Below are 17,186 nucleotides of genomic sequence, written 5' to 3' on the forward strand. Positions count from 1 at the left end.
CTCCATGCACATACACCCACAGCTCTGCTCCATGCACATACACACAGCTCTGCTCCATGCACATACACACAGCTCTGCTGGCGGGATCCGATACACAGGCTATCACCCACTATGCTATTTCCCTGCTATAACATCACACTCCGCTCTGCGCTCTCGAGCTGACACTTCCACACCAGCGCAACTTTCCGCCTGACTCCTCCCAGGCATGTGACTGGTCACATGGCCCTGACGTCATCAAAGGTCCTTTAGCTGCCCAGGATCTAGCATCTACCGAGAGTTCAGGCAGGGAAGAAGAAAAAAAACCAGCCAGGCGCTGGGCGGTCCCCATTATCCGCGGCTGCAGCAGTGAGGCGCTCCGGAGTTTCACTTTGTCCGCTCCGCTCCCCCGGCACCAATGTGCTGACCTGGACCTACAGCCCCGCACCTCTCCGGACCTGGGACTGGGATTGCAGCTGTAACCCCGCGGCCGGCCTGGGAGGAAGGAGAGAGAGAGAGAGAGAGACATTAAATATTCAGGCGGCTGGAGAAGACGAGCGACATGAACAGCAACATCATGTACGCCAGCAGGAAGAGGCGCAAACCCGTGCAGAAGACGTGAGTGCGACATGTCACTGATCCGGGCCTGACACCGTGCGGAGCCGCTGCGGCTTCTAGCTGCGGCTGTTGTGTAATGGCTATGGGGAGGCTTGTTTACATGGCTGTCAGTGTGCACAGGGCTGAGGGAGGGGGCACGGCACTTGGCACTGACAGGGGTGCTGCATGTTATCTGTCTGCGGGACTACCACTCCTATCAGGCTGGGACTTGTAGTTCTGCAGCCACAGGTTGGAGAACCCTTCATTGTCTCCATCCATGGCTCTCCATACAGCTGTCAGGGCATGCTGGGAGTTGTAGTCCTGCAACAGCTGGACAGCCACAGGTTTGGAGAGTGCTCCATGCAGAACATGCTGGGAGTTGTAGTCCTGCAACAGCTGGACAGCCACAGGTTGGAGAGCGCTCATTAGAAACAATGAACTCCATCCATGGCTCTCCAGATGTGGCAGAACATGCTGGGAGTTGTAGTCCTGCAACGGCTGCAGATTCTTAGGGTGTAGAAAACTGACGTAAAGCAATAATCCCCCAACCCACGGCACTCCAGTAAGCTGCCAGGACATGCTGGGAGTAGTAGTCCTGCAGGTGAGGCACACATCAATGGTCTAAGGTAGTAATCTCCAACCCAAGGCTCTCCTGAAGGTTGTCAGAGCATGCTGGGAGTTGTAGTTATGCTGATCCAGAACATTGTGGCGTCTGATCCCATAGATTGTAGATGACAGTGATAAGCGGCGCCCCATGCACGTGCGGCTGCTGCCGGAGATGTGACCTATTTCACGTTTTTCACATCTGCATTGGGATGCTGAGGCTTTGGCTGCAGCCTGACCTGTTATGTAATGGGTTGCTGGGTGGCCTTAATAAAAAAATAAAAAAATTGCTGGGAGTTATAGTTCCACTGCTGGGTTGGAGAACACTAAAGCAATAGTCTTTGACTTGTGATTTTCCAGAATACTGATTGGCGCATGCTGGGAGTTGTAGTTCTGCGGCAGCTAGAGAACCACATATTGGAGACTCTAATACAAAAGTCTCCAACCCATCGTTTTAGATAACAATAAGGGCATGCTGGGGGTAGTAGTTCTGCCCCAGGTTGGGGGCCAGTGCTGTAGTCACGCTATGTCCCTTACTGACATTTTCAGCATTTTGTCTGCTGTTTTTCTAAGCCTGCTCCACCCCTTATTGTTTGCAGCCACCTTTTTTTTCCCTCTCCCTGTTGTACTCCAGTTTTTCCACCTTATTCCCTTACAATACACGCTGCCTTTATACTATATATTATTTAGCGTCACGTCCGCAGCAACGTTCAGTCCGACAGGACGTCGCTGTATTAGCTAAAAGTTGGTGACCTATTTGGAGGTTTGGGCTCTTGGCTATCTCTTGTGGTCAGTCGTCCTCCTCCGTGCCACGCTGATAGAGGAGTAGCCGCTACACAATGGATCCCTGAGAGGAGCAGGGGCGTAGCTGCTGGGGGGCATGTGCCAGGGTGGGTGCCAACAAGCCATTGCCTTGACCGGGCTCTCTAGATACTAACTACAACATTGCCTAGAGATTGGCCGCAACGGATAGTGATGTTTGGATGTAGCCTTTATGCTGCATATGGGGTGTGTGTGTGTGTAATATATATATATATATATATATATATATATATATATATATATATATAATATATATTATATATATATATATATATATATATATATATATATATATAATATATATTATATATATATATATATATATAATATATATTATATATTATGTATATATATATATATATATATATATATATATATATATATATATATATAAAATTTTTGTTTTTATTATTATATTTTTTGTGTGGTTTTCTTGAGCATTTCTCCGACTTTAAGATGAGTCATGTAAATATCAGACCAACGACACAAAGTTCCGTAGTGTACACGCATATTTTGTCTATGGTCGGGAGATTGCATCCATTCCAGTCTCAGATTTCTCACAACCAAAGCATGGAAGCAAAACCCGCTCCTTCCCCTCTGACACAAAACATTGCAGGAAATGGATGCAGCGGGGACGTCTTTCCTTGTTAAAAAATTATACTAAAGCGCAGTGGTTTATGTCATGAAATACAGACGTTTGGGGGTCGTTGCTGTTGCATTGTGGGAAATTCCAAATTTTAGAATTTGGGAGAGACAAACAGGCGAGGTCTCGGGGAAGAGACAAAACTTTAGGAGCGAGGGGCCTCCTCTCTGCTATTCCGTGCCACTGCTGCAGACGGTGGTGGGAGCGCTGCTTGTTGGGACCTGTAGGATGATACTACTTGGGCTGTTTGTCATCCTAACATTAGGGATGGTGTGTCGTTTTATGGGAGGTGGAGGGGGGGGGCTGACGGGAAACGTGACAAATCCCCCTTCATTCTCCTACATCACTGGAAGTAACAGAGGCAGGAGCCGAGCGCTGAGATGGTGTAAGGCACCGTCCTGCCCCCCACCACTGCAGCCTTATGGCTTTTAAGATATTGCAAAACTACAACTCCCATCATGATTGGTCCAACACACCGGTGTAAGGAGTATTATACACCTAGATGATGGTGATGAAACATAACAAGTATTTGTCTACAGATGTAAATATTTAGCCAAATTTCCCAAATAATGACATTACTAGTAGGATATATTCACACACCGCATATACGCTGCTGTTTTCTATTATACTAGAAGAAAAAAAAATGGTATAAATAAATAGATGAACGCATCCTAAAACAGCAGTGTATATGCATGTGAACTTACCCCTATAGGGATTGGATGTGATCTGATAATGGTACAAGAGAAAAAAAATCACATTCAGAACACGGTGCTTAGAAATCTGCAACAAATAAACCCACATGTGAACGGCTGCCTACAGTTCAGTCAGGGTATTGGATCCGACCAGACTAGCTTCTTCTCTGTTAGAATATGTTCTCGTTCAGGGGTAGGGAACCATGGTTTTAGCTTTGGCTGTGCAAGCATGATGGGAGTTGTAGTCTTGCAACAACTAGAGAGCCTCGGTTCTACTACTACAGTACTGCTGTATTTTCCCATTAGCTGTCGTTTTTCTATCTTCTGGAACACAGACTACCACTGATGATGATTGTTTTATCTGGTTTTTGTGTGTATGTATTCTGATAGATTACATATGGATATTTTTTATCTTTAATTTTTCTTGCTTGAACTGTTAAACTATTGCATCTATGTTTTTTTGTTTTTTTTTTTCCTTCTAACCTGCGGCTGGCTCTGACGCTGCTGTAGATTATAAAGCAGCGATTTTAGGTTGGGTGTGGGGTCACACTGTTTTCCATTTGGATCCACGCTGCTATCATCATCATCATCATCATCATCATCTCACATACACTGCTCTGTGTGTATTTGCTTGATACATTATAATGATTGTAGCATCTGCTTTTTGCTCCAGGCAGCGAGGGGGTTAATGGTGACTTAGTGGTATGTTACAATGCAGCAAGGGTGGGCTCCATGCCAAATCATATGTCAGAGGACAGTGGGAAGACCTTTGGTCTTTATTTAGAAAGATCTTCAGCCTTTAGAGCCTTAAAGCAACAATGACTCTTATACATTGTATCCTGCACTAAGCACAGGAGCTTTTCACAGGCTTCAGACCCGGCGTCTATAGTGCCTTTTCCTGAGTTCCTGCACTCCATTTATTCAGTGCCTTGACATTGAACATGACATGAACTTGCTTGATGCCGAGAGCCCCCCCCCCCCCCTTATAGAATGAGAGGCTTTGCTTTGTGGCTGGCTAGTCAAGGGTGTGGGCAGCAGCCGAGCTTCCACATAGGAGATACGTGCTGTTTGATAGTTATGCACGCACATGACTATTGCTTCTTCATGGTGGCGTAACTGGGAAATCTAATCGTCGCGCTGCTTACGGTATATAGATGCATAGTTCTCGCCGCCATTGAATGTCTCCATTCTTTTCTGATGTGAAGTTTTATGTACTTGTTGCAGGAACTGCGCGGTGAAGAGGCTTTATATTACGGATGGAACGAGTTAAAGGGGAATAAACGCCATAATGGTGTATAATTTATGTTTAACTGAGAGTGATTCAGTTCACACCCCTATCCGGGATGAATTATAGATGAGGTTTATATGTTGTGCCGACAGTTTACAATCATTGCAGAGAGATGTGTGCGGCGGCAGCGCTCCGCTCCCTCTCATACAGGGTTTCGTGTGACTACAAATGTAGGTGGCCAAATCACATTATCCCCGTTAATTGGTTAAACGGTGTCACCTCTGTGGACTCTCTAAAACTGTCCAGCTTAGTATTGGGTTAGAGGTTTCCAGCTTTACAGGTTAGGAATAACCCCCCCCCCCTTCTCTCCCACTATCCTATTTGCCACAACACTTATGGTGAAGATGATGATGATCCCCGTCTATGTGCTGTTTTCATTGGAAGCAACTGTTTTATTACATACGCCGTATTATTATAAGTGACAGGCGTGTTGTTTTGTTGGAGAGCCTTATAATTTTTATAACACCCTAATATGCATTGTAAAACTCACCTTTTATAGTTTTAAAGGGGTTTTCCGTAGTGCCAGTTTGTATATGTTTGTTTTACTGTATAGTAAACAATTTGCCTTAATTTTAATATGTTAACATTTTTTCCAGGATATCTAACTGTTCTATAGGAGCCTTACAGCCGGGTGTGATCATGTAGGACAATGTAATGTCACGGGACTATAATGTTTACTGATGATGTCACACTAGATGAAGTGTTATTGGATATGGCTACATACGACTAGGGTTCTATAGGTTGGTTAATGCCATAGTTCACTATAAGGACACAGGTGAATGATTGTGTAAATAAGCTTTAACCCTTCAGGCTGCGTCTTGTGTCTTTTGTTGTGATTGGTTATTTCATTGAGATACATGGGAATACATCAATTAAAATAGGCTTCATTCATACTGTGGGGGGTTTTCTTTTTCTTCCTTTTACAGTGTGTTTTTTTTTTTTTTTTAGTTCATGTTTTAACTTTAACAGTTTACATTTTTCTGTCTTGAAGACATTTAGCCTTTTTTTTTTTTTTTTTCTTGTCTCTTCACCAGAACCAAAAACATAAGAGCAGAAAATTCTTCCTCCGTGTTTGTGGCCAGTTATTGGCTAAATACTACAGATTTAGAGTACGTGCACACTATTCACTATGGAATTTCCGCAGAGGCTCCAAGTGGATTCTGCCGGATGGCGTCCGCTTGAAGTTCCGCCCGTTTCATAGGCTCACTGATATTTTCTGGCGAATTTCGCTGTCTGCCCAAAGAATTGACATGCTAATTCTTTGGGTGCACTGTGGAATTCATTGACAAATATTGAGTCTATGGAACGTGCGGAATTTCAAGCGGAATCCACTTAAAGTCTTTGCTGAAATTCTGTAATGTGTACGTACCCTAAGGCTATATTGATTTCCATTCTTAGGTCTGTAGTTTCAGCCCCCCCCCCCCCCCCCCCCAAAAAAAAAAAAAATAAAAATAAAATAAATTTAAAAATAATGTCATTTGGTTTGTTTTTGGCATTATTCTTTAAGGGCCAAAAGTGTGAAAAATGTTCCAAATGAGAACAGAACATCAGGGGGGAGATTTATCAAAGGGTGTAAAGTTTAGACTGGTGCAAACTGGCCACAGCAACCAATCACAGCTCAGCGTCCAGCTCTGGTGAAAGGAAAGCTGAGCTGTGATTGGTTGCTGTGGGTAGTTTGCACCAGTCTAAATTTTACACCCTTTGATAAATCTCCCCCCTGATGTTTTGGGCCCATATATGGCTAAAGAAAAGGACCCTACACCGCTGTAAAATGTTAAATTGATTTCAACAGCCCTCAATAAAAAAAATAAATAAATAAAAATATCATTACACACACACAAGCCCATTTTGGGACGTTTTCTAAACCGTAAAACCTAGAAGTACTGGACAACAAAGACTGAAAATATCATTATAAAATAGTAAAAATTCAGATCAGCGAACCGGCGGAGGTTCGGGTTCGTATGAACCTGAACTCTCGGCTTCTGACTGCCGCTGTCTGCCCGCTCCGTGGAGAGGGTGGATACAGCCGGAGGACCGCCTGGAAAAAACTGGGATACAGCCATAGCCATAGCCTGTATCCCAGTTCTCCAGGCGGTCCTCCGTCTGTATCCATCCTCTCCACGGAGCGGGCAGACAGCGGCAGTCAGAAGCCGAGAGTTCAGGTTCATACGAACCCGAACCTCGGCAGGTTCGCTCATCTCTAGTAAAACTCTAAATGCTGATGTTAATTTTTAAAACTTAATTAACAAAAGTGTCTTGTGAACCGTCCGGCAGTTTTGCTCTACTGTATATGATGAAATCTACCAGACATGTTTCACGATTTGTTGGGCAGACTAGACTGTTTCATCACCGGAAGATTTACTTTATGGTGTTCATTTACAGACTGGAAAGCAGCTTGAAAGACTCAATTGTGCTTTCCTTGCAAAAACTTGGTGTGGCTACCTCAGAGCAGTGCTCTCCAGCTGTTGTAAAACTACACCTCTCATCATGCCTTGATTTAAATGGGCACTGTCACTACAAATAACCTTTGTCATGTCATCAGTCACGTGATCGTGTGTCATGCGTCAGTGTCATGATAGCCGCACTCTTATTCCAGTTTTTATTCTTCATGATCTAGTGTGATGATTGGTTGATGTGGGCAGCACTGATACGTTTTGCATGAAGGCTTTTCACTTAAAGGGGCACTCTAAATCTTTCAAATGGTGTCTGGCTGCTGCAAAACGCCTTAATACCGGCTGCTCCAACGACAGCGTATTCCCCGCTATTACTTGACCACCGCCAGTGACGTCATCTTGTCACTGTCATTTTTTTACTTTAATGCTTTGCTTACTCCCATCCTGCACTGCGCCACAAAGTGTCCATTAGTGTCCCTTGTGCCGTGAGGAGTCAGATTGTTGTAAAGCCCCTATACCTTTAGGTTAGGACTACATGGTGTCATGTAAGTTGCGTGACCAAAATAATTGACTTGTCTGTGACTTTATCATAGTTGCAGAGAGATGGTTAGAGGGTCATAGTTACACATGACTTGCATTTAGGCCATTGGTGGCAAAGTCAGGTGCAATTTGTGACCTGCGACTAATAAGCCATCAGAGATGGATTATTTGCGACTGTCACATAAGTCACGCTATGTTACAACCTGGCACCATTCACTATCATTGTGTACAAAACAGCATCCTTCATGTGAAGTGAGCAAAGTTACCATGTAGCCCCGTCTTTGTTCGCTTTAGGGCCATTTAGAATGGATCTAGGCTGTGGTGGTGGCGACACTGATGCAGAAGAAGAACATGAAATACAGGGAGATCTACACAGTATATATTGGTGCACGCCACATCTTATCTCAGCAATGGTGATGGTTGGAAAACCCCTTTAACAACCTGTAAATAAAAAATACCTATGTAATGGTTGCTCCTTCAGGACTGGAGGAAGATGCTGTGTGTAAAGGGTGTGTGCAGAGCTGAGGAACAACACAGGCGGCTGAAGATAAAATATGACTAATTCAAATGAATTATTCATGGTATCTTCATATCTCCAACAGACGCATGTTGGTAGGCAATAGTTTTATATGTGCAGTAAAAACTATTTGCAGAGACCACCAAAAAATTACATTGAGAACTTTGGGGGGGGGGGGGGTCTTAACAAAGAAGGTGATGAGTATTCTTAGTACAAGAGCAAGTCAAGGTATCGTATTCGCCGGGCAGCTCTGGGATAGGTGGGAAGGGGCTTTAAAGCGACTCTGTACCCACAATCTGACCCCCCAAACCACTTGAACCTTCAAATAGCTGCTTTTAATCCAAGATCTGTCCTGGCGTCCGCTCGGCAGGTGATGCAGTTATTGTCCTAAAAAACAACTTTTAAACTTGCAGCCCTTTGTCAACTGGCCGTGGCCTAGAGTGTGTATGCATTAGGCTGGCACAACCTCTCTGTCCCTCCTCCCTGCCCTCTTCATCATTAGGAATGCTCCAGGCAGATTGTCTCCTATTCATCAGTTGTGTGAATACCGCACATGGGCTGGATCGTAAAGGCATCTGTGCAGTATTTACTGCAGAGGAATAGGAAAAATCCTACAAGTGGCATTCCTAATGATGAGGAGGGTGGGGAGGAGGGACAGAGGGGTGGTGCATAGTTAGGGCACATATACTCTAGGCCACAGCTGTTTGGCACAGGGATGTAAGTTTAAAAGTTGTTTTTTAGTTCAGTAACTACATTACCTGTCGAACGGACCCCGGGACAGATCTTGGAGTAAAAGCAGCTATCCGAAGGTACAAGCAGTTTGGGGTGGGACAGATTGTGGGTACAGAGTCGCTTTAAATACTTTAAATACTCAAATGAAAAAAATCCGCTGTGAGTATGTAAACCCATAGAAAATGACAGTACCGGGAATATTTGCGGAACTCGCAGCGTGAATTCCACTGTGATCCGGTACGTGTGAAGGTGCCCTAAGTCTACATTTAGTCTAGTGGTAAGAAAAGGGTATCGGGCTGTGTTCACACAGTGCAGGTTTAGTTTTGATGAACTCATTTAGAGACCTGGAAGTTCACCAACCAAAACAGGAAAAAAGTTATCAATGTAACAAAACCAGACCTTAGCAATGAAGTAGGAGACAGCACGTCCAAGGATAAAGTTGAAAAAACGTATTTAATGACACACCAGTGCGCGACGTTTCGGCTGATTAAGCCTTTCTCAGCCGAAACGTCGCGCACTGGTGTGTCATTAAATACGTTTTTTCAACTGTATCCTTGGACGTGCTGTCTCCTGCTTCATTGCTGGATTTTTCACCACCCTGGGCCAGGGTGGAGAGACGGGCACCCACTTCTACCATATTGGGTTTGTGCTGTTGTACAATTTTCTTGTTTCTGGTAAAACCAGACCTTAGATACTGCTGTGAATGATGTGATGTTATATGCAAGGGGTTTCACTGTTGTAGCAGGGATATTCAGGGACAGACATGTAGGGATTCCCATCCACCCGCCCACGTATAGTGGTATGAGGCTTCATCTCTATGCTTGAGTTGCTGTAAATCCACCCATTCAGGACAAAGTAACATAACTTCCTGATGCCATCATCTTCCTTTGTGGAGCCGGCTTCCATCCAGTAGGATTGCACCCCCCCTCCACCAGGCCCAGCTCACATTACATTCATAGTATAGGCTTGTTTCCCTTTAATCCATCTCTAACGTGTCTCTGCTTTCTTGGGTCTATTTTTTGTTCTTTAATGTGTTAATCCTTGTTTCTGCCTAGATAATAAGACCTTTTGAGGGATGGAAAAAAAAAATCATGTTGCTTCTTGCCCAGTAGATCCGTAACTTGCCCTAATTTGCTTGGGTGCAATTTAGAGCCGGGAACAGTTTCATTAGTCTTTTAAGAATGTTCTGTGTATTTAGGGATATTTGCAGCATTGTCTATAGAGGTGGAATAGTGACAGTATTCCTCAGCAGGATAGAACAAGTGCCACCATATCGATCAGAGCCGAAGACTTGGATAGGGTCTCTTACAATCAATAGAATTATACACAATATCATAGTGTCCATGTGATTTATGTTATCACATAGTAGGAATGGATAACAAGAACATTTAAAAGGTTTTCATCCATTTTGGATGGCAGCATCTTAAAGACGATCCCTTTTCATGGGTTGTGTATAAATGTTTTATATGGTTGTCCTTTACTGACAATTACAACAGATTCTATAGCACGCTGTCAGAGCATGGAGGTCATTATATGGCAGTACTGAGCAGTGTAGCTGTGGATTCAGTATAACAGTAGGGGGAACATCAGCGTCTGTGCTGCTTTCTTTCTCCGCAGTTGCTCTTTCCTCCTCTTCATAGACCTCTGTAACCTGATTTCCTTGAGCAATTCATCTAGTCCTTGCCAAAAACACATTTTACTAGTAACTTGATTGACCACCAGGTACATCCTCTTTAATCTGAACCAACGGATCGAATGGCGCTGTCATGGGTAAGCCGGTGCTGCGGTTTTTCAGGCCGCGGCCCGGTTTCCGTGCATGGCGCCGTTCTATGCACCAGAATCGACCGGTGCTCAAGCACTGGAAGCCGGCCTGCCCACCCTCAGTGGGAGGGAATTCCCTCCCCTGTATGACGCGGCTCCATTCATTCTAAGGGAGCCGCGTCATAGAGGGGAGGGAATTCCCTCCCACTGAGGGCGGGCAGGCCGGCTTCCAGTGCTTGAGCACCGGCCGATTCTGGTGCATAGAACGGCGCCATGCACGGAAACCGGGCCGCGGTCTTAAAAACCGCAGCACCGGCTTCCCCGTGACGGTGCAGTTCGATCCGTCGGTTCAGATTAAAGAGGATGTACCTAGTGGTACATCCTCTTTAATAGTGCATGAGGCAGAGGGGGCAGGAGGTGGTCATACACCTTCAATACCTGATTAGTTATCCCTCCCATCTTCCCTATGTCCAGGAAAGTTCAATACGGCCTATATCTATTGACTTTGGTAGAGTTTTAGGAGAGCCCCTTGACAGCCGAAATTTAAAGTGTTAAGGGGACCTGAAAGGGGTACTCCAGTGGGAAAAAGTGTTTTCAAATTAACTGGTGTCTGAAAGTTATGTACATATCTGAATTCTTTCTATTTAAAAAAAAAAAAAAAAAAAAAAAGTCCTCAGTACTTATAAACTGCTATATATCCTGCAGGAAGTGGTGTATTCTTTCCAGTCTGACACTGTGCTCTCTATTTCCATCCCTGTCAGTTTCAGGAACTTGCAGAGCAGTAGGGGTTTTCTATAAGGATCTGCTCTGGACAGTTCCTGTCAGGGACAGCAGTGGTAGCAGAGAGCACATATATTACTTCCTGGAGGACATGCAGCAGCTGATAAGTACTAGAAGACTTGAGAATTTTAAATAGAATTAATTCAAAATTATGTGTAGCTTTCTAACACCAGTTGATTTTGAAAACATATTTATTCACTGACGTACCACTTTAAGACAAGTTTGATAAGTAGAGAGAGGAGTTTTTGTGAAAGATATATTACTAGAGATGAGCGAACCTCGAGCTAAACTTGGATAAAGCTCTAAGGTTGTCTGGAAAACATGGATACAGCCAATGACTATATCCATGTTTTCCACATAGCCTTAGGGCTTTATCCAACTTCAGCAGCCACCGCTAATCAAATGCCGAACAATTTGATTTGGATGGACTCGAGCATGCTCCAGGTTCGCTCATCTCTAATTACAAACTCTATTATCGTTACTTGTACTTTTGTATTTGCACTTTAAGAAAATATAAACAATGGTTATGTGCATTAAATGAGACAATCTTGCTGGAGTATTCCCAACTGGCAAAGTTATTTCCCCCCCCCCCCCCCACAATCCCCAGCGGGCAGACCCCCATGTACTCCATAGTTTACGTGGCTATCTCTGGCAGGATCCGCCTGCATGTGCCAATTTAGCCCACAGTAGCCTTTTTATGTTTTTTTTTTTTTTGACCAAAAATTGCTGTCAAAGACCCTGTTACCCTGAAGAAGCAGTCTAGACTTCTTTAGTAAAAGCACCTGCACCGAAAAGTACACTAAGGCCTTACTTACACACCCTGTAAATATGGGTGCAACGCAACAGTGTTGACGGCATTATGATTTATTATGATGCCGGGAGTTCAGAAACTTTAAATGTTTGTGCTGCTGCACTGTAAAACTAAAGGGGGAATTATGATGGCGCTCAAGCAGTGCAGAGGGCAAATAGTTGTATAATATATGTTGCACAAAAACTATGTGAATATTTGTCTTTTGCGCCATAGAAACGGGGAGTGAATGGGGCCGTGGCCGCTGTATGCCCTGCATTTACAACAGAAAGAACCTTGAACTTAGTTATATGGCTATTTATTAATGGGACTTAGTCTATTTTTCAGGTCTATGGGGGAGATTTATCGAATATGGTGTAAAGTGAAACTGGCTAAGTTGCCCCTAGCAACCAATCAGATTCCACCTTTCATTTTCCAAAGAGTCTGTGAGTAATGAAAAGTGGAATCTGATTGGTTGCTAGGGGCAACTGAGCCAATTTCATGTTTGATAAATCTGTCCTCTATGTCCCCAAACTCCGAGTGTGACCATGGTCTAAAACAAGGATGGGGAACCTTTGGCCCTCCAGCTGTTGCAAAACTACAATTCCCTTTGGCTGTTTAGGCATGATGAGAATTGTAGTTTTGCAACAGCTGGAGGGCCCAAGGTTCCCCATCCATGGTCTAAAAGCTTATACTTGTAGTATAATGACTGAAGTGCTAATCTGGATGGTTAGTCCCATTGTCCTGTGGCTCCATGGTTACCTGTAGAGATGAGCGAACCTGGAGCATGCTCGAGTCCATCCAAACCCGATCGTTCAGCATTTGATTAGCGGTGGCTGCTGAAGTTGGATAAAGCCCTAAGGCTATGTGGAAAACATGGATATAGTCATTGGCTGTATCCATGTTTTCCAGACAACCTTAGGGCTTCATCCAAGTTCAGCAGCCCCAGCTAATCAAATGCTGATCGTTCGGGTTCGGATCGACTCGAACGCGGTTCGCTCATCTATAGTTAGGACATATCTGTCTGCACAGAGGTTGTAAAATGTTTGTCTTTACTATGTGTACAAAATGGACAAAATGTCAGTTTTAAGCCAAATCTAGAGCCGTCCTGGCATGATGGGAGTTGTAGTTTTGCAATAGCTGTAGGGCCGCAGTTTGACCCCAACTTCGAGACTCTAGTATCAGAAGTATTACCAAATCCATCCGAAATAAACTCAGTTGTGAGGTGTATTGTTGTGCTGAAGCCCGTGGAATCGGCATGGTATGTTCATGTTGTTCCCATCTTTGTGATTACATGAATTCATCTGAAGGCCGATCAGGGCGCATCCCTTGAAGATTATATAACATGAATAGCATTGTGAGCAGTGGTCCGGTCTCCATCCTCATCTGTATTGTGCCGTCTAGTGAGTTACCAGCTCGCTGTAGCCTGCGTACAAGTCTTCCATGTCTGTTCTGTCAGTCACTAGCTGGGCGCCACTTGTATGAGGTGGATCCTCACTGCGTCTTCATCTCTCTCCAGTGCTGGTTGGCACTGTCATTTATAAACTAGTACACACTTGCAGAAGAGCCTTGTGAAGCCCCAGCTCATACTGCTCCTCCGCGGTGAGTTCTCTTCATTTCTTCATGCTGTACTTGCTGTGTGGAATGATACATCATCTATGTACTGTAAAACTAACTATGATATAAAGTGCCCATAACACGGCTCTATGGATGTCTGTGTACTCTCGGGATGTCGAGGCGATTTCCTTTTGTGTTTCGTTCAATAGGACTCCATGAAAGCTAATGTAAAGATCTGTACGCAAAGGTTTTTTCCTAATCCGGAATGCCTGCCTTGGTTTACAATTTCTTTTTTGTTATATTCTTTTTAATGTTTTCTTTTTTTTCTTGTTTTCTTGACTATTATATGTAGCAATTTTTATTAAACTTTTTAAAATTTAGTGGGATTTTGTCTTAAGTTTTTTTTTAAACAAAGTACAGTAATAACTTTTGCAGATTGTTTTATGGGATGCCATTTTTTTTAACACATTTTTTTGAAAAATCTGTATATAAGTAATATCTCTAATGCTTACAAAGTCTTGGTTTTCCAGTTTTGCTTTTAAACGAAGCTCTAACTTTGGATCCACCTTGATGTATCTGCCAAGCTTGGCAAATCCCAGGAGTCAGGTAGCCAATGAGTCTAGACATTTGCAGCAGGTCTCTATATTTTGTTTTCTATAGTTAACCCATTAATTCCTGAATACATTATACTTGCTATATGTTTGAAAATTACTTTGTTGACCAAAGTTACTTCTACATGGATTTAACCACCTTGCCCCTCCTTCCGACTAGGAACATGGCAATGACTGTGTGTCACTATCTCTCACTGTATGACCATGTGTTTTCTACAGAATACAAACCTTGGTGTTTAGATCCTCTGGTCCCAATGTATGACTCCAATTTGGCAGCAATACAGAGCGAATTGGCTATTTTTACACTTGCACCGTGACTTTTGTTGATAAGAGAAGCTTTAGTGCTCTACAATGGATATGACGGAGCCCATTGACTTAAAATGGGGTGTATTGTGTTCAATTGGCTGTCTTGTTGTTTTTATGGGAAAATAGCACTGCCTGCATCACTGTTATTCCCATCCTATATTGCTGGAAATGCGATGGAGGCTCTGTTTCAAGTAAGATGTGAACATAGCCGCAAGTAAGAGTGGAGAGTCGCAACCAGAATCCATTGATATAAATGTACATCTACAGGTCTGCTCACATATTGATCTTATTTAGAGCTCTGTACATTTTATAGGAAGCATAGTACTGCATAAAGCGCCGTCCTTCCTGGCCGATATGACTGAGCTTCTACTTGCCAGTGACCATTGTATTGTTTTACATCATTATGCGACATTAATATAAATACGGTGATCGTTTTAGGCATCACAGGGGGAAAAGTCTAGGAAATGGTAATATTTATTTAGCACCATTGCATGCCGAGGACCCATGGTAGTGGTTGCTTGGTTAGTTTTTGTGCGTCTTTTAGAACTTTTACTTGCAGCCATCCTAACCAGACTCGAGCATGCTCAAGTTGCATTCATCTCTAATCGTTCGGCATTTGAATACGGGTGGCTGAAGAAGTTGGATGCAGCCCTAGGGAGCCTATATCCTATGGCTGTATCCATGTTTTCCAGGCAGCCTTATGGCTGGATCCAATCTATTCAACTACCGGTAATCAAATGCTAAACGATCAGACCTGAGCACACTGAAGTTGTGCTCATCTCTAAACCTAACCACATGGATACCTGTATATTTTTTAATCTTTGGACATGGCTACCTTTTGAAAGCTTTGAACGTCGGATCTCAAAGTTGTGTACGGTTGTGTCACATTTGGTTAGAAGTTGTTAGCCCCAGCGTGAGATGGTTTCGGTATTCCCAGGGCTGGATGTCACTCGGCGGAGCGGATGTATTCTGTTCTGTAGTTACGTGCAGCTTGCATGTGTGCCGGAGAAGGGGGGAGACTTATTTCATAGTTTGTTCAGAATCATTTCTTTAATCAGACAAGTGCGCCAGGATTCATTTAGGCCATTTAATTGAGCCCTTCAAAAAATAAAGGAAAAGGCCTTTGCGCTCCTAGAACTGCACTTCAAAGGCCAGAAATAACTGCATTGGCCGCGGTTTGTTCTTATCAGTAGGCCTTTTCATCTCTCATTATGTTTTCGCTTGGTTGACTCTTGCTCTCGGTAGCCAGTTTTGACTGTCCTTAAAGTACTTCTGGATGAAAAAAGTGACTAAAGCAAACTGTGTACAGAATAAATTGGGCCATGTAATTGAGGGCACAGTTTGTTCTATAGAGTGTGGACGATTAGCACCAACCATGTACCCGTCTGGGAGACGAGACGAGTCTGTCACAACTCATCACATTAGAGTAGGCACAAGCTATTTCTTGCTGGCAGGTTCCAAACATTTAGATTTTGTTGCCTTTTTTTTTCTAATTTTTTTTTTCCCCCCTTTGGAATAACTAATTTACTATTTATTTTAATGGTCTTATAGTGGACTTGATGGGAATATGGAAATATATATTTCACTTCACACATTTTCTTGGTCATATTTTTTATAGGTTAAGGTAAGACTTAAAAGGGTATATAGAAGAGAAGTCTGTTTATTTTTTTTTTATTTATTATTTTTTTTCCCCTCACATCTATGAGGACTGTAATATCAGACGCACCCTCGCGCTTCCTGTATTGTATGAATGGACGCTTCAACAGTGTGTGTGTGTTAGTTATGGTGGCTGCTGTGAACATTAGTTACAAAAATGGCCATCACCCCTTACAGTATCTAGGACAGGGGTGTCAAACTGGTGGCCCTCCAGCTGTTGCAAAATTACAGTTCCCATCATGGCTGAACAGCCAAAGCTTTGGTTGTCCAGGCATGATGGGAAATTTAAGGAGACTCTGTACCCACAATCTGTCCCCCTCAAACCACCTGTACCTTTAGATAGCTGCTTTTTATCCAAGATCTGTCCTGCGGTCCGTTCGGCAGAGGATGCAGTTATTATCCTAAAAACAACTTTTAATCCTCAAGCGCTGTGTCTAATGGCCGGGGCTTACATTTGTATATGCATTAGGCTGGGACCACCTCTTCGTCCTTCCTCCCCACTCTCCTCATCATTAGGATTGCTCCAGGAACATTTACTGCTGTTTGAGCTTTGCACAGGTGTATTAACGATCCAGCCTATGTTCATTATACACACAGGTGGGGACTATGAAGCAATCTGCCTGGAGCATTCCTAATGATGAGGAGGGTGGGGAGGAAGGACAGAGAGGGTGTGCCAGCCTAATGCATATACAAATGTAAGCCCCGGCCGTTAGACACAGCGCTGCAGGATTAAAAGTTGTTTTTATGACAATAACTGCATCCCCTGCCGAACGGACCCCAGGACAGATCTTGGATTAAAAGCAGCTATCTGAAGGTACAAGTGGTTTGGGGGGTCAGATTGTGGGTACAGAGTCGCTTTAAGTTTGCAAGAGCTGGAGGGCCACCAGTTTGAAACCCATGATCTAGGAAGAGTCCTCCCCCTCCC

General features: G+C 43.6%; 1 protein-coding gene across 2 annotated transcripts in view; it reads left to right on the forward strand.

The window, feature by feature from the left end:
• The first annotated feature begins 244 nt into the window (after positions 1–244).
• The window catches only part of AHR (aryl hydrocarbon receptor), a 101,361-nt gene continuing 84,419 nt past the window's right edge, over positions 245–17,186 (forward strand). Inside the window, exon 1 of one of the 2 annotated variants that reach the window (XM_069958798.1) lies at positions 245–594. In XM_069958798.1, the coding sequence (XP_069814899.1) occupies positions 539–594 (56 nt within the window). In that variant the 5' untranslated portion in view covers positions 245–538. The remainder of the gene's footprint in view (positions 595–17,186) is intronic. The other variant, XM_069958797.1, reaches the window with a different exon arrangement.

The sequence above is a fragment of the Dendropsophus ebraccatus genome, chromosome 2, assembly GCF_027789765.1.
Source record: "Dendropsophus ebraccatus isolate aDenEbr1 chromosome 2, aDenEbr1.pat, whole genome shotgun sequence".
NCBI classification, from domain to species: domain Eukaryota; kingdom Metazoa; phylum Chordata; class Amphibia; order Anura; family Hylidae; genus Dendropsophus; species Dendropsophus ebraccatus.